General features: G+C 43.0%; 1 protein-coding gene and 1 pseudogene across 2 annotated transcripts in view; one reads left to right on the forward strand and one right to left on the reverse strand.

The window, feature by feature from the left end:
* HELZ (helicase with zinc finger) overlaps positions 1–18,237 on the forward strand; it is a 125,284-nt gene that overhangs the window by 78,950 nt on the left and 28,097 nt on the right. Inside the window, exons 22-24 of the mRNA XM_080924534.1 lie at positions 6,664–6,847; positions 9,362–9,590; positions 17,193–17,397. Of these exons, the coding sequence (XP_080780660.1) occupies positions 6,664–6,847; positions 9,362–9,590; positions 17,193–17,397 (618 nt within the window). The remainder of the gene's footprint in view (positions 1–6,663; positions 6,848–9,361; positions 9,591–17,192; positions 17,398–18,237) is intronic.
* Positions 11,036–11,353, reverse strand: LOC308426672 (prothymosin alpha-like; annotated as a pseudogene). Its single transcript has one exon. The product of its transcript is annotated as a prothymosin alpha-like (transcript).

Consider the following 18,237-nt stretch of genomic DNA (forward strand, 5'->3'; position numbering starts at 1 on the left):
TATATCCCTGGCTGGCCTGGAACTTACTATATAGACCAGGCTGGCCTTGATTTCACAGAGATCTGCCTGCCTATGCTTCCCAAATGCTGGGATTAAAGTCATGCACTGTCATGCTGGGCCTTTCTTTAATTATTTTGTTTATATGTACACATATGTATTTGGTTTTTAATGTATTTGTTTATTTTACTACTATTATTTGTAATTATAACTTATTTTTACATTATTAATTATATCATTTTCTTTTTCTCTTTCCACCCTTCAGTTCTTCTCCTTCATATATCCCCTCACTGTCTTTGACAGTGGTGTGTGTGTGTGTGTGTGTGTGTGTGTGTGTGTGTGTGTCTATCTGTCTGACTATCTCTATCTCTCCCTAACTATATAAATACAATCTGTTAAGTCTATATAAAGTTACTTGTCTATATCTTTTCAGGGCTGATCATTTGGTATTGGGTAACCAATTGATGTGCTTTTCCCCGGGGAAGACTATTTTTACTGCCTTTAGCAGTTGCCTGTAATTCTTGGTCTAGGACTGAGGCCCAGTAAACTTCCTTCCCCCTTCCATGTTAACATGTCTATTGGTATTATCTCTGTTCAGGTCATGTTTGGTGAGACTTTATGGGTTAGCTTCTTGGATGTTTTTAGGAGACAAAAATCTCATAGCAAACTTTCTATTTCTCTGGCTCTTAGAATCTTTCCACTCCTCTTCTGCAGTGATTCCTGAGCTGTAGGTGCTGGGGTTGTGTTGTGAATTAAGTACCAGTTGGAACTGGGCTTTACCACTCTGCAGTTTGATGAACTGTGTTTTTTTTTTTTTGTAATGGGGTGAAGTTTCCTTGATTGAAGAGTGAGAGTCACACTTCTATCTGGATATAAGGGTAAATTTTAGAATGTAGCTATTCTGGGTTATGCTGGATTAGTAAAGTGTTGGTTGTAGTTTCTCTTCCAAGGTCCATTACTTTACTAGTCCTGTGTAGATGGCTAGGTTTCCAGTACCAGGAATGATTTTCCTCTTGTCGGATGGGTCTTAAGTCTAACTCCAGAGCTGCTGATTACTGCCAAGATATGTGTGCCATGTTGTACCCGTGCAGTTGTCACATCAGACTGGCCATTATGGTTCCTAACTGGATGGGACATCGGCTGCCCTCCTTTGGGAGATTGCCTGGTGCCTTCTTGTACTGTGAAAGCTAGTGCTCAGGGAGGAGGTTTCAGCTCTGATCCCGCTGGGTCCTGTGTCCAGAGTGTATGGTGTCTTCAGCAATAGGGATTTATCTTCTGCTTCTGGGTAGCAGCTGTAGCCTGTATATTGTATTGGGAATCTCTTAGACAACCTTGACCAGTAACTCAAAAGAGGATTGCTTGTTGCTGGTGCTGGTGTTTCTTTAGATGGTCTATGATGGGGATCATTATCAGCCCAGATGAGAAAACTTCATTTAAGCTATGTAAGTACACGTATAAGCAGACGTGCATGAATGATATATTTAGTTGTTTAATGTTTCCTCTAGAGCCAGCAGTATATATCTAATCAGAATCCATTTCAGATATATCTAACTATATTTTAGCAATGTGGAGAAAGTACTACATAACTACATCCACCCCCACTTTCAGCTTTTATCCATATGTATTGTATTGATGTTCAATAAATTGTTAAATATTTTTTAAATTCCAGGAGAAAAGGGACAAACATAGAGAGTTTATTATGTTAATAGTCCCCTTTTATGGGGAGATCCATGGTGTTGAACATGCTAGCTATGTGCCCTACCACCAAGCTACATACCTGCCAAATTAACATCACAGAGTGTTCGTGATCTCTTCACCTCTCTGCATGGGTTTGTGTGACCACCTGGCATAATTTTCCACCTGCCTCTTTATGCTTACAGTCACACAGTGCATTTGTAGATGTTGTAGCTTGACATTCATTATTTTATACAGTTGCTCTTAAGCCAGTTTGGAGGAGGGAGGAAAGGAACAGCTGTGCTCTGCCTCTTGTGGTGCTCAGGGTCACGCTCTTAGCAACACTCTTGGACGGGCACGGCTGTGTGCTGACATTTGGTTTTAGACCGAAGAATGTTCTTTAGCATTTCTGCCCAGTTATTTCGCTAGTAGGGAATTCTCTCAGGTATTGTTTATCTGGAAATGTCTTTATTTTGCCCCAGTTTTGAAATTTTTGCTGGATGTAAGATTTTAAGTCAGTTTTTATTTTCTCCACCACACTGAATTCCCCTTCTCTTTTTGGCCTTCATTTTGTTTTTGTTTTCTGAGGAGAAGTTATGTGTTTATCTTATTAGAGTCCCTTTGTAAATATGGTGTTTTTAAGATTTCACTTTTTCTTTGACCCTTTTAACTGTGCTACACTGTGGTTCACTACATTTATATGTGTTTTAAATGACATATGAAACAGGTTTCTCTGTGTAGCCCTGGCTATCCTGGAATTTACTATGTAGACCAGGCTAGTCTCAAACTCACAGAGATACACCTGCCTCTGCCTCCCGAGTGCTGGCATGGACACTGTGCCCCTCCTTGGACATTTTTATCAGCATAACTTACTTGTAAAGAGAACAGGTTTCCTGTGGCATCGTCATGCTTGTGTATAAAGTACTTCGAGCGTGTTTATGCCTCTTCCCCTTTCTTATTCCTCATGGTAGTCATTCTCTTTCTTCTCCCCTAGATTGCACATGTGAGGATAGCATGTGCTGTTTGTCTTTGTGAGATTGCTTTGTTTCAGACTTACTATGGTGATCTCTAATTCATCCATTTTTCCTGCTCCTACTCCACAAAAGAAAACCTAGCATAGGTTTTTCTTTTTGATGGCTGAATAAAACTGCATTTTTTGGTGTGTGTATGTGTACTTTTATTTGTATTACACTTTGTTAGTCCAGGTATGGACAGTTAGATGATCCCACAACTTTCTTTGAACAGTGCAGTGTTGAGTCAGGTGGGATGGATGGCACCTCTTGCAAGCTGACTTTAATTTTCTTGACTATACCCCGGAAACAGTGAAGCTGGCTCTTAGGATCACTAATGTTAATTTTTTCAGAAGCCTTCCTACAGACTTTCTTTGAATATTATTTAACATGTTTTTTAAAATCTGATCTTCTCTAATAATTAGGCATATATTGGAACTTAATGATGTTATTCTGGTAATTCTTCTTCATTAGTTTTTTTTTTTTTTTTTTTTACTTTGGGTTGTATACCCTGACTTCTTGTTTGCTGAGTCCCTCCATCAGCAGAGATGTTGGGTGCTACTGGAGTATTTTTTTCATCTCAGTTGTCTTTCAAGTTTTTGGGGCACAAATTGCTCTATTTGTGATCCACCTGAAATTGGGTTTCTTGGCAGAGAGTTGCCAGCTTAGGAGGCTTGCTTTTTGCTGTTAATCATTTATCTATCTGCCGTCCATCCATCTATCCATTCATTCACCCACCCATCTACATTTTCAAGACAGGATTTCTTTGTGTAGTTCTGGTTGTCCTGGAACTTACACTGTAGACCAGGCAGGCCTTGAACTCAGAACAAGAGATCCTCCTGCCTCTGCCTCTTGAATGCTGGGATTAAAGGTGTGTGGCACTGCCGCCTGGTTGAGCTTTATTTTTAATATGTGTCCAAGTGTAGGTATGCGCATCTGAGTACACATTCCAGGGGAGTCCAGAAGGGTTTAGATCCCCTACAGCTGGAGTCCCATACCAGTGTTTGTCAGCTGCCTGGCATGCATACTGGGAACCAAACTCAGGTCTTCTGGAGGACTAGAAATGATTGTTAACTGCTGAGTCGTCTCTCCAGCCTCCAGTAGAATCTTCTGCATCTAGACCAAGGAAAGTTGAGCCACTGATGCTCACTGGCTGCTGAATGTACGTAGAGGAGGGTGTCTGTTCTGAGAAGGACTGCGCTTTTCTCCTGTGTGTGTTTTTTTAAACTTAATGTTTTTATTGATTATTTATAAGTTTCACATAATACACCCCAATCACATTCACTTCCCAGTCCTTCCAGGTCCACCCCCACCACCAAAACAAAAGAAGAAAAAGAAGGACTGAGTCCTATCTGTGTTGCTCATACACTCACTGGAACATGGTCAGACTCCCAGTGGCCAGCCCCTTAAAGAAACCTGAGTGTGGTTGTCCTCTGCTCCTCCCACCGGAGCCATCAGCTGTAAAGAGCTGCATACATTTCAGCGTCCTTATCACAGCTTTTGAGAGCTCTCTTCAGTGATTTCTTGTTTAGACTGTTTCTTTTTTGGGGGAGTAGGGTGAGGCAGGAGAGAAGTTTTCACAGTAGTCTTCTGTGTCTCTCATTTTGAGCTGTGTCTACAGTCACCAATACCACTGCAAAAGAAGCTTCCTTGATCCTTTATAGTCAGTGTCACTGTGGATCGTGGGCTTCCAGATGGTTTCTAGCATAGACCACAGACATCATTGTGGTGTTAGCTCAAGCCATGGACATCAACATGGCCTCCACTTGGGCAGCAGGGCCATGGCAGGGCCTGGTATTAGAGGCACACAGACCATAGACATCATCATGGTCCTTGGTGGTAACACAAAACATCAACATGGCCTCTAGTAGCACACACCACAAACGTCCACACAGCCCTTGTCCGAAACACGGACCTTGCACACTGATATGACCTTGAGCAGCAGCATACTGCCCATATCACTTTGTGCCCACAGCCCTCGGCACCATGCCTGCAGTTTTGCCATTCTCCCCTGTGCACATGGCTCTTCTCTGCCAGCTTTCCCTTTAGTTTTGTAAGTTCACTTTGTAAAAACATATTCCTGTAGGACCTGCCCTTGAGTTTTTCTGGGGATACTATGAGCCTGCAGACTCCTCTGCCACTGCCTTGTCTCCTCTGGGAGCTTCCATGGGTCTCTTAGGCTCCTCAGAGTTGCTCTCTGTTCCTGTGTCGGGTGCCAGCTTCATTCATGGCCATGCTTCGGGTGTTCATCCTTGATAGTGTTCTGGTTGTGCAGCACCAGCTCCTTCACACACGCCAGGAGCTTGTTGATGGGGAAGATGTTGAGGTGGAATAGCCTGAAGCACTGGCTCTGGGCCCAGATGGCTGCTGAGTTGGTCAGCCCACACTAGGGTCTTCCAGGTGGCCACCAGCCTGCCACAGGTCTTCCATTCTCCTGTGGTCTTGCTCAGATCTCCCCTGTGCCATAGGATGTAGGGACAGGGGTGTAGGTCCTACCCAGTTGCTCAGTACAAGTCTTTTGCAGTGGTAACTGTGGATATAGAGTCTGCCAATGTTTACTGGTTGTTAAAACCACCTGCAGTAGCTCCTTCAATACAGGGTGTGAGGGCGATGGAAACTGGCTGTTGAAACAGTTCAGGAAGCAGTCCTCAGGGCGGATGCCCAGCTGCTCACTGTTCTTACAGAGCCTGCAGGTTTTGTTAAATAGATACTTCTTCCTCGCTTGTAAGGTCTTTGATCAGTCTCCGGTGTTTTTGACTAGTCTACAGCAGATCTGTCAGGAGGAAGTTTTCATTGATAGTATTTTATTGCTACCTAAACTGTAGGAATATGAATGGAGGCAAAGGGCAGGCTAGTGGTTAGGGTATTGCTTCACAGCAGGTTTTGTATCAGAATGACCTCCATGTTTCACTTGTCCTGCATCTGTCCACATGGACAAAGACATGCCTTTTATATTCTTTATTGTACTAGACACTGATTTCAAATAGAAATGATAATAAATAGTAAGTAAATACTATAGCTAAAAGACAGCATTTAAATTTTCCTCTTTAGACTAGAGTCTTGTTTGACTCTGGATTGAATTTGCCAGATAAATAGATAGATAATAGATAGATAGATAGATAGATAGATAGATAGGCAGGCATGCAGACAGACAGATAGGCAGACAGACAGACAGTAAGTAGTAGATAGGTATGTAGTTGGATAGATAGATACATAGACAGACAGGCACAGCTGTATTCTAAGAGTCTTTTGGGAGTTAAGAACATGTTTCATTAACCTGTGCCAAACATAGAAACTTTTTGATAATTCACTGAGTAAAGTAGATCAATCTATACTAAAAACCCTATGTAACCCAGTAAGCAGGGTCCAGACCACCTGTTCTATAAAATACTTTTGGAAGTTCTTTCGATGGCCTGGTGGATCTTGTACCACAAGTAGGAACAGATTCTAAAAGTCTATTTGAGATTTGCCTAGTCCCAGCTGAAGTTTGTGTCACCCAGTAGCTGTCGGATGGTCTACTTAGTTATATGAGTAGGGGACAGGTGACAATACCAGGCCTGTCTTTCTGGGACCCGGTGGTGCACTGACCTGCTGCTGTAAGAACCTTCTGGTTGGTTGGGTAGTTTCCTTGGCTTGCTCCAGAGAGGACTGAGAAGCACCAAGGTGGTGTGGAGCCGCTTCCCCCCCTGTCCCTGCTTTACTGTGACACTTCAGTTCATTTTACTTTAAGAGTAGAGGAAGGTGTGACCACTTGCCTAGCACATTGTCTTGGTTTCAGGGTTTCTACTAGTCACATATTATAGGACTTGACTGAAACATGACGACAATGTTACCTTCCATGTTCACGTCAGCATTGAACTACTCCCATTTGTATGGTTTTTAATGGCATTTGCTAAAGTATGATCCTGTATCAGTCTGTTTCAGTTACCATGTTCTTTACCCAATCACCAGTGGTAATTTTAACATGTGTGTTTGTTTAAAGGTATTTGAAGTAGTGGAGCGTGTAGAAGAGCTAAGACGGAAGTGGCCAGTGGCATGGGGGAAGTTAGATGACGGCAGCATCGGTGTGGTGACGCCATACGCTGACCAGGTGTTTAGAATACGAGCTGAACTTCGGAAGAAGAGGCTTTCGGATGTGAATGTAGAAAGGGTGCTCAATGTCCAAGGTCAGTGTCCATCGGAATGAGTCACGCTGTTCAATTGTATTAGGTGTGTCCACATTGGATTTCTAATTCCCTTAAATAATCTTAGGTCTTTAAGAAATCTAATATTAAAGAATAAAAGAAAGGAAGAAATCTCATTACTTTTTTGGCAATGATACAAGTTTCTTAATATTAAATGTATATGTTTATTAAGGTTCCAATACCCAAATAAAGAAATTAACAAATTGACCTTCACCATAGTTATGTAATGCCACAAATACCTATATGATATAGCCATAACAACATATAACATACTACATGGTGTCATATTGCATTTGGAGACTAATTTGAGATATTTTATCTTTAGACTTCCTTTAAGAAACTAGTGTTTGCAAACTTGTTTTCATTGTTCATGAAATGCATTGTTTTAAACGTTGTGCTTTTTATTTTAAATATATGAAGCACATTATTATTATTATTATTTTAACTGTTTATTGATTCTTTATGAGTTTTACATCATGTACCCCAATCCCACTCATCTTTCCATCCCCTCACATCTGCCCTTTGGCCTTGCACCAGCCTCAAAAAATAAAAAAAAAAAAAAGCACACAGATGAACAACAACAAAATAAAGCATAGAAAACATCTTGTCAAAACTGTAGTATGTCACAGTGTGTCCCACACTTCTATCCCTGTCCACACATCTCCACTTGTGAATGCCCATTGCAATGAGTCATTGGTCTGGGTCAAGATCTCTGGCTTTTGGGACACCATCAGTATTGGATCCTCACTGGCACTCCTCCCAGCTATCCTTTTGTTGCCCTGTGTTATGGAGACCCTGCAGCTTTGGAACAGCAAGACTGGCTTCCACTTTTCCCAACCATTTGTAGATGGTGTAGATTTAGAGCTAGACTCAGAGTCCTGGATCTGGACCTGGGTGGTGACAGCTGGTCAGTGTATTGGTGCTCTCTTGTCTGCACTACCAGGTGAGCTTCCCAGCACTGCTCTGGCTAGGCCTCATGTCCTCGGGACTGGCTCACCCAAACAAATAAATGCTCCTAGAGACAGATGAAGCAGTATATAATGTGAACACCAGAAAAAGCCTAGAGGTGTTAGGTGCATGATGCAACAGGGAGAGTAACCAGTATCTGGATCCCGGGAAGCAAGAAACTCCCTCCTATCCCCATCCAGGCCTCACACAGTTGGATATTTCAGCAATGCACACAAATTCTCTGCTCAAAGTGTAGACGTAAGCCAGCCAGTGCTGGGTGGGAGCAGGTGAAAATGTGGGGTTAGAGAAGAGAAAACCAGAGAGCACATGTTTGGAGCCTTGCAGTAGAATGAGGGGATGTTAGATTACTATAAAAAACAAATGTTAGGAAGCCAGACTCCATAAAGCTTCATGAAGTCAGCCATGTCTGCTCTGCTGGGCAGGAGACTGAGTGACCTGCTTCAAGGAGAGGGCTGCTGTGTTGGTGGACACTGGCCTAGATATCTCAAAGACTGGTTCCAGCAATGTGATTAGGAAAAAAAAAAAACAAACAAAAAAAAAAAAAACGAATAAGCGAGGCACGGTGGCACATACCTGGGATGTGGGCATTCAGGAGGTTGAGGTAGGAGGATCCCATCCAAACACCAGGGGTTTGAGGCCAGCCTGGACTACATAGTAGGTTTAAAAGGCCAGCCTTGGCAATTTAGTAAGACATAATTGGCATGTTTTCAAAAGCAAAACAAAATTATAAAATAACCTTTTTTTGTGTGTGTATAGTAAAATGTCCACTACAAAACTTAACCATTTTGAGCATTTTATGTGCAGTTCAGTGGCAAGTAGTGCATTTATTCCTGTGGGGTAGTCCTCACCACCAGCCACCGCCAGAACTGTCCATCTTTCCAAACGCAGACTCTGCGCCCATTAGATAATACCTCCCGTTCTTCTCCCGTTCTTCTCCCGTTCTTCTCCCACTAGTCTATTCTACCTTCTCTCTGTGAGCTTCACTACTCTAGGGCCTCTCAGAATTAGACTGAGGCAGCACACTTACCCAGAGTGTTGGGGGTCAAACACGTTGAGATCTCTAGGGTTCAGTTTCGGGCTTTTTGTCAACTTACCTGTGTCCTTTTGTGCCTAGGTTTTGTTCACTGAGTGCACTGCCTCTCTCTGAGGGTCATTCACACAGTAGCATGTGTCAGCTGGCTCATTTGTGTGTAATCACTCTGGTGTGTTTGTGTTCACTGGCTTCCATTTTCTGGCATTTTGATCGGGGCTTCTATGAGCCTAGGTGCAGCAACCTCATGGAGACCCTGCTTTCAGTTGGTGGGATTTGTCTGGAGTGGATTTGCTGAATCAGATGGTCACTGTGTTTCATTTTGGAGAAACTACCACAGTTTCAGAGCAGCTCAGAACTTACACCTGTGCACATGGTTGGCGTCTCTGGTGTCTTCACCAGCACCTGTGGTTTAGCCATTACGATTTTAAAGATGTAAGATGTACTATATCAGTGATTCAGAGTGATGATCTGTCTTTCTTTCAATGTTTTTGTAGGAAAGCAATTCAGAGTTCTGTTTCTTAGCACAGTTCGTACACGCCACACTTGCAAGCACAAGCAGACTCCAATTAAAAAGAAAGAGCAACTTCTGGAAGACTCCACCGAAGACTTAGATTATGGTTTTCTATCCAACTACAAACTTCTCAATACCGCCATCACCAGAGCACAGTCCCTGGTTGCTGTGGTGGGCGACCCTGTTGCTCTGTGCTCTATTGGAAGGTGTAGGTAAGTGTGTGTCACTGAACTAAGGGGATCTACAGGGGAAATACAGACTAATTTACATCTTTATGCGTGTGTTTGTCCATACAACCACATGATGACTTGAAATCTGGCTTACTGTTACCTGATGTCCATTAGTGAGAGATCTATTATTTAGGTCTGCTGATGGTACATGCGTGCTTCATTCCAGTCAGCGAGCAGTCAGCGCATGCCCTCAAGTGAGTCTGTACTTTTAGCACTCAACCTGGAGATGGTCAGTGAGCAACACACACATCTCTGTCGCTGTGGTAGTTACACTCCACAGGGTAGGAAAGGAGACTGACAACATACAGAAGAGCATTGTGTAGTATTTGACTAAATAAATGAGAGTTGGGGGTGGGGAGGGAGGGAGGAGCACTTAGGGGTAAGAGATAAGTAAGGTGGTTGTGACTAGAAAGGCTGCATTCAGAGATTTCCCCAGTAAGCTGACTCCCCTGACTTTGGAGGTGACAGGGTGAGCTATGTGGTTACCTGTGGCTGAAGTCCTAGGAAGAGGGGCAGCTAGTGCCAGAGCCTGAGGTGGGCGTGTCTCATGCATCTGCAGTCAGGTGTCTACTGCCTCCCCCTCCTCCTGCACTGTTGTTACTTTAATTTCCTAAAGACTTAATTTTATGGTTAAATTCATTTTAGATGGTTTTATGTATGTTTTGATCATTTTTATAGTCATTTTCTTTTTTGTTTTCCTTTTTTTCTTTTAAGAACAACTCAGCAAAATAAAATTCCGGTTTATTGTTGGACATTGTTTCATATATACATCAAATAGTCCAAGAAAACCAAAACAAAACAAAACAAAAAACCAAAAACTCAGCAACTTTATAGACCAAAAAAAAAAAAAAAAAAAAAAAAAAAAAAAAACCTTTTTGTCTTTGGCCTTTTTAACCATCTCATACAAACCAACTACTTATAGTACAGATAGGTACATACAGACAAAACGTTACTGGAATGCTCAAAATAAGTTGTTTTTTTTTTTTTTTTTTTTTTTTTTTTTACAAGTTTTTATTTTCTCCTTTGAGATTATAATGAATATGCTCACACCACAAGTAAAGTCTGAAATAGGACAAAAAATGCTCTGAAGGCTGGTTCAGTCACTGTTATCACTAAAAATGTCTGACCCCTAACAATACATACAAAAATATAAAATGTAAATTAAAAAACACAAATTTTCCTTTTAAAGTATTTTAAAGAAAAAAGCAGGGCCTGGGAAATTCTGGTTCCTTTTCCCTCCCACGTTGCCAATTCATGTAGTGGTTTTGGCGGAGTTGTAGAGAGCACCTGTCACCTGTGGGTGGCATTGCCCACTGCGGACAGGTGGGGCCTGCTTCTCTACTCCAAGGTGACCGCATTTAAATTCTGAGAAGGGAAGTGGAGGGTGAATAGGTCATGGTGAGTAAGGTCAGCTTTTCCTCTGCTGTCTAGTCATCCTCATCAGTCTCTGCTTCTTTGTGTCCACATCATCGTCCTCATCATCCTCAGCCACCTGATTGCCTGTAGGAGCCTCAGCTTCCTTATCTTCATCTCCATCCTTTCCCTCACCTTCATCTTCTTTTTCCTCCTCCTCCTCCACCTTCTTTTTCCTCTTCATCAACCTCATGGTCAGCCTCCTGCTCCCCATTTTCTTCCTTTTGAGCAGGTGCATCTCTTCCATTCTCTGCCTCCTCCACAACTTCCTTCTTCTATTTCAAGTCCTTGGTGGTGCTCTCAGAGCTGGTGTCCACTGCCATGTCTGACATGGTGGGACATCCCAGAGGTCCAGTGCTGCAAGTGAGGAGTTAGTTGATTCGAGGACTCTGGTGATGTTGAGTCTGAGTTGGAGGAGGTGGTGGGCGTAGAGCACGACCTGGGAACAACGCAAAGATGGCTTTTCGGAGCAGCCAGTGGGGCAGCCAATTTCTTTTAAGGTTTCTGCTTATTTGGTTTGAGACAGGGTCTCTGTGTAGCCTTGACTGTCCTAGAACTTTCTATGTAGACCAGGCTGGCTTTGAACTCACAGAGATCCTCCTGCCTCTGCCTTCTAAGTGCTGGGATTAATTGATGTTAAGATTATTCACCACTATTTTATTTTATAATTTTTATTTTATATTATGTGCATGTTTATATTTGTGTATGGGTGTGTGCACGTAAGGGCAGGTGTCTAGACTTACAGGTGATTATGAACCATCTGATACAGTGCTGGGGAGAACAGCAAGTGTCCCTAACCACTGAGCTGTGCTTCCAGCCCCTTCACCTTATGATTTCAAGGCAGATCTATCACTAGCTCCATGTGAAGCTCATCAACTGACTATTCTGGCTGGCTAAGGACCTTGTCCCCCCCCCCCCCCCCCCATCCTCTTGTCCCCATTCCTCAGTCCTAGGAGTAAGGTCTGGGCCCAGGGTGGGGGGGGGGCTGGCTCTTTACTCACTTTCCAGCTGTCCGTGCAGCCCCATGTTAACAGTGTCTTCTAAGAGGGAAACTGCTAACTTAGGTTAGGGAAAGAACCTTTTCTTTCAAGAAAAGCTCATAGGTTTCATAGCTCACCTAGAAGCAGTTCTGTGGTTACATGGTATCAGTCTCATGTCTGAAAACTGATTGGCATTTTTTTATAATCACTAATGACAAGATCTAGGGAAAAGAGTATATTCCAGGTTACAGAACTCTCTCTCTCTCTCTCTCTCTCTCTCTCTTTCTCTCTCTCTCTCTCTCTCTCTCTCTCTCTGTGTGTGTGTGTGTGTGTGTGTGTGTGTGTGTGTGATATGTGGGTATTAAAACCATAGCCTGTATCTGGCTGTCCACAGGCAACTTTGTGTAGTTGGACCTCTCCTTCCACCTTTCCCTGAGCTTTGGGGATCACACTCGGAGCCTCATGTTGGCACAGCCAGCACTTCTGTTTGCTGAACCATCTCACCAGTCAGGACTAAGTATATTAGTGAGTCTCCTAACTTCATTCCTGTCCTGAGAATTTTGCTTTAGTTGCTCAACTGTCTATTCAGAGTGTGTTGTTGGTTAGTGTTAGAATGCTGTGGTATTTTCCCACTTGTGTTTACGTTTGTGATTAGTAAATATAAACTGGGAAGATGTGTAGGCAAACAGCTCTGTACTGTTAGGGAGATGAATGGGCACAATGGAATGTGCAGCCACATTACTGTGAACTCTCCCTGGAAGTAACTCCCAACTATTTAGCTGCTTAAACATTGTTAAAGAAGCTATTAACTTTTCTGAAGACAGACTACATTGAACAGCCTAAGATCAGCATTTCTAGTCTTTCTCTGACATGAGTTGGTGCTTTCTCTAAGTAGCTAGGTAAAGAATTCTTCCTGTGGCTTGCTGTTGAGTTGGGCAGGACTGACTTTTAGTTTGAAGTCCACTGATGGCTTATTTCCAACTGAATCTTGGGTATACAAAAGACTGCAATTAATTCATGAGCTAAGCAAAGTGTTTGCTGGTGAGTAACAAACGGTTGAGGCAAGGCATAGATTATACGATGCAGTGTTGATCACCTCTGTCATTTGGATAGTTTAAATCATGGTTCCAGCTTACAGGTGGATAGTGATGAAAATCAATAATAACAGCTTTGCCAACCAACCATTACAGTTAGCAATACAGGCTAAGTCCAGGGTGTGATGTGACTCCAGGTCCCGTCAGAATGGACTCTTAGTAAGTGTGGCTTCTTCAGCACCCTCCCACCCTGTGTGCTGTTTAATAGAGAGCAATGTGGCATTCTGGGTGTCACTGGGGTTTCCAGAAGTGATTCCTATGTATCACACCAGCTTAATCTTGTTCTTTTTGTTAGTATTTTGAGCAGAATTTCTACTAGTCCAAAAAAGATATAATAAACTTGTTCCTTCGCTGCTAGTAAGTATTAATGCAGCAGCTGATCCTGACAGCCATTCCTGCTGGACGCTGCCTGTGTGCTGTGTACACACTGTCCCATTTACTCAAACCAGCAACTGTCCAGTGCAGCTGTTTATTTTCATTTTAAATGGGCAGCCTGATGCTGCTGAAGGCCTTATGTGGTTCACAAAACAGTTGTCAGAGTGACTTCAAAACTCAGGCATTTCTCATGAAAGAATGACTGCATGACAAAACTGTGTGAAATCAGGGAGAGGGGGATGGGGCAGGAGCAGGAGGCACAGTGATGGGGAGGGGGATGGGGCAGGAGGCACAGTGATGGGGAGGGGGATGGGGCAGGAGGCACAGTGATGGGGAGGGGGATGGGGCAGGAGGCACAGTGATGGGGATGGGGCAGGAGCAGGAGGCACAGTGATGGGGAGGGGGTGGGGCAGGAGGCACAGTGATGGGGAGGGGGTGGGGCAGGAGGCACAGTGATGGGGAGGGGGTGGGGCAGGAGGCACAGTGATGTATTTTCACATCACAGCCTTGGAAGAATTCTTCCTTAGAATGAATTTCATTATTAGCACTTTTTATTAACTTGCTGAATATAGACATTTAATGCATGTGTAGAATATGACCCACGCATAATACTCAGTATGTCCAAGGAGAGTGAAGAAATACTTATTCTGTATGTGTGTGTATGCATGTATGTATGTATATATGGAAACAAAGCTAATACAAAGTTAAGGCAGATTTACTTTGGCTCATGCTTTTTAGTTATTACAAGCAATGTTCAGCTAGAGAGATGGTCAGGAAAGTGCTTGCCCCAGAAACACAAGGACCCATTCAATTTACCTGTTCAACTTACAGAACATCCCTCCCATACCCACCCCACCCTAAAATCTTTGTACGGGTGAGAAACCTTGCCTACCAAAACCAAACCAAACCAAAGCATGGTTGGCTGCCCCTGAGGTGGACCTCTGACCTCTGTCCACATGCACAGACTCAGTCACACACAGGCAGGCACCCACTCATGCACATAAAACGAGAAGTAGTGCCATGTTTCTCAGATATGTGAAATGGCGTTCCAGTGTATGGACGTAAGTGGCCTTCTAGCCAGCATTACTTTAATGCAGTGCTCAGCACAGTAGAGCCTGCCAGTGTGGGGGGCACATCAAGGATGACAGAGCCCTTGACCAGTCATGAGTTCTCATGTCCAGGAACACACTTGAAATGCCCACGTCATCCCCCCACTTTCACAGGCTGCTGAAATGGCTCCCTGACAGCACCGGTGCCAGTTTGGTGACCTGAGCGCCATCCTTACGTAGGAACGAGAGAGCTGACCTCACGGGCTATCCTCTCACCTCCTCTACTCACATGCCATGGCACACATGCACATGTGTGCACATGTACACATGCAAACTTACACGCACACTCATAAACACAGTCAGAAGTGCAATACACTTTAAGAGCTTTTATGGAGAGGAAAACCGAATTTATTTTCAGCTTTAAAAATAAAAATTTTGGGAGAGGCAAGATGGTTCAGCCAGTAAAGGCCTTTGCCACATAAACCCTGGGGGGTGGGGGAGCATTGTCACAAAGTGGTCCTCTGGCTTTTACTTACATGTCATAGAATGTGCAACAAAACAAAAGATGACCATGACACCGCCAGGGCCAGTTGCTCTGTCTCTATCTGTGCTCTCTCTCTTAAATCTAGATTCTTCATTTTTTTGAGGTTGGCTTATTTTGCCTAATTTTTCAGACTCTATATTTTCCATAATTTATTTAGCTCTAAGCACTTAGTTGATATTATAAGTTGTGTTTATGACATGTATCTCTAAGAGAAAAATATATGAGTAGCTGGCTATTTTCGAGAATCCTCATGTGGATTATTTTCTTTATGACTCCAGTTTATGTCCTGAATCTACCATATGTAGGTGTTCTCGTTCTCTCTCTCTCTCTGTGTGTGTGTGTGTGTGTGTATGCGTGCTCACACGTGTGTGCACATATGTATTTGTATTTGTGGAAGTCTGACAAAATGTCTTGCTCACTTTCCATCTTGTTTATGTGTCTTGATGTATGTGCCATTCATATGTGGTGCCTACAGAGATGAGAAGCCAGGTGCAAGCCATTGTGCCATCTGATGTGTTAGACACTCGGTGGGCCAAGTGCTCCTCTACCCATCCCACCTCACCAGCTCCACAGATCCTCCTGGATTACAGGCTACACCCTAGCCTTTTTCTTCATAAGGGTATTGTAGTTCAGAACTCAAGTTTTCATGCTATGTAGCAAGCATTTTACCAACTGAGTCTTCTCCTTAGCCCATTACAAGGCTCCTTCTAAATATAATTCATACTAATATGAATATACATCTTAATTCTCTATGTATGTAGTATATAGATACAGTCCATTGGTTGTTTACCAGTGAGTTCTGAGGAAGGCAGTTTTGGATGCTGTTACCATCAAATGACTGTCATATCAGATATATACACATATCAGGAAGGGGAGCCATGACATTGTTTGGCAAAACCCATCACTTCATTTATGCAGTGTGGTGTGACTAGTGTGTGTGGACCATAACTGTTTGTAGATGTGTATATATTCATGTATCATTACAGGTACATCATATGTGTATGCATATGTGTGTATAAGACTAGAAGTACAGATTTTCTACAAGTTGGGATACTCTCAGTTTTCAAAGCCTCATTACATGGTTCACAAACACATGATTCTGTATTAGTGTGGATGAGCCAATGTTTCTTATGGTCTTGTATACGGCACGCTCCTAGGTTGTCTATACTTTTGCTATTGAGAAAGATTCTATCTGCATTTTATTTAGATAAATGCCTTAATAAAACTGCCTTAAGGATTTGAAGTGGACTGAAGTGGAAACTTAGGGTTCTTTGGAGAGTCAGTTGTGTTGGATGGTGTTTTGTTGAGGCAAACACATGAAAGGAGTGTTTTCCTAAAGTGGACACAGGTGAAAGACGAAGGCAGACTCAAGAAGGAAGGTTTTGTTGAAGCAGACACAGGTAAAAGGATGTTCTACAAAGTAAGCCTGTGAAAGGAAGTGATTATGGATATGTGATTATGGAATTTTTTGTTAATAACACGTATGTATTGGTCTGTCTTATATTGAGTAGTGGAGCTATATTTGTTGGGACTTCATAGAGAGAAACATACCAAAAACCTCCTGGTGGTGTACTGCAGGTTTTGTCATCAGACAGTGACAGAGACAGAACTAGGGTTACTTAGAGAACTAGCTTTTAGAATGCTTTATTGATCGTCGTTTCTCCGAGAGAGGCACAGGTGAGAACTTCCCCTGGTGTCCCTCCTGGTCCCTCCTGCTGACTCGAGCCAAGGCTGGGGCCTGGTTGTCTCTAGGTAGTGTTTACTATCCTGACTCTACCAAACTAGACTGCTGGTGCATCCATAAAGTGTTTTTGAGTAGATTGAGCTGTTGCTACTAACCTATGAATTGAACTGCTGATTTCCAGACAACACAGATGGGAGTTGCTCCGAAAAATCTTTCTAAACAGGCCTACTTCACTGTATCCTTTCTTTTCCACTACTTCCGGTGGGTGGTGGGCTACAAGAAAGGTTAAAGCGTTTAAGAACCCTCATTAAAAATAGGTTTAAAAAAAAATTAAAGTTACTAGTGGTGTCCACTGTGGGGCAGTGGGCAGAATTTGAAATCATCTTTAGTTACTTACCTTCATCTACCTGTGTCTGTAACCTGAATTTCTGAATCTTTTCTGCAGGAAGTTTTGGGAGCGGTTTATTGCCCTGTGTCATGAGAACCATAGCTTGCACGGGATCACGTTTGAACAGATCAAGGCACAGTTAGAGGCTTTAGAACTCAAGAAGACTTATGTGCTGAATCCACTGGCTCCTGAATTTATCCCCCGGGCTTTACGACTGCAGCATTCAGGAAACAGTAGCGGACAGCAGCGGTCACCACCCAAGGTAAAGGCTGGCTGTTACAGCATTGGAACTAGAGGTCACTTTTGGTGGCCGGCTGTATTTGCAGGGAACTTTCCTGAGACTTGAGTGGATGGCTGACAGCACAGCCTGGTGGGGACCATGCTTACTGTTCAGACTGCCTCCAAATGTGTGAGGGTAGCTGAAAACCTGCGGAACCCTTTTTCTCCCGCCATTCCTTGCTTGAAAGGCGCAGCTGGCAGCTGATGTGAAGAAAAGCACAGCTTAAAGGGTTGCTACACATTACACATTTTATTTTTGTTAAAAATATCCAAAAACATTGATTAACGTGTGTGTGTGTGTGTGTGTGTGTGTGTGTGTGTGTGTGTGTGTGTGTGTGTGAGTGAGTGAAACACCTATGCCACACATAGATTAGGAGGCCAAAGGACAACTTGGGGGAGTCAGTTCTGTCTTGGAGCAAATTTCCTTCACCTCCTGATCCACTTTACCATCCCCAGTGACACACTTAAAAGCATGTTTATATAAAGCTTGTCTGTACAGGAATTACATTTAAAACGATTTTTGCATAAAGAAAAGCAACTGTTTTATTTCAAGTGGTATTTGGACCTACTTGAGACAACTTGCTGGTTTCTTGAAGATGAAATGGTTCTGTAGTCGGAATCAGCCTGCTTGGAATGGGTAGAGCTGGGGTAGGAGGAGGTCAAGGCCAATTTCAGTTTTGAGCCATAGTTATTTTGAGCAAAGACAGCTGGCTTGTTTGCTCCAGTGTATGAAAAAAAAATTCTTGTATTTAGCATCTTGAAGAGCAGATTCTGACACTGGCACGTGCAGGATTTACTGCAGTCTGTGGTGACTTTATAAAAC

This window comes from Micromys minutus (genome assembly GCF_963924665.1).
Source record: "Micromys minutus genome assembly, chromosome: 10".
In the NCBI taxonomy this organism is placed as follows: Eukaryota; Metazoa; Chordata; class Mammalia; order Rodentia; family Muridae; genus Micromys; species Micromys minutus.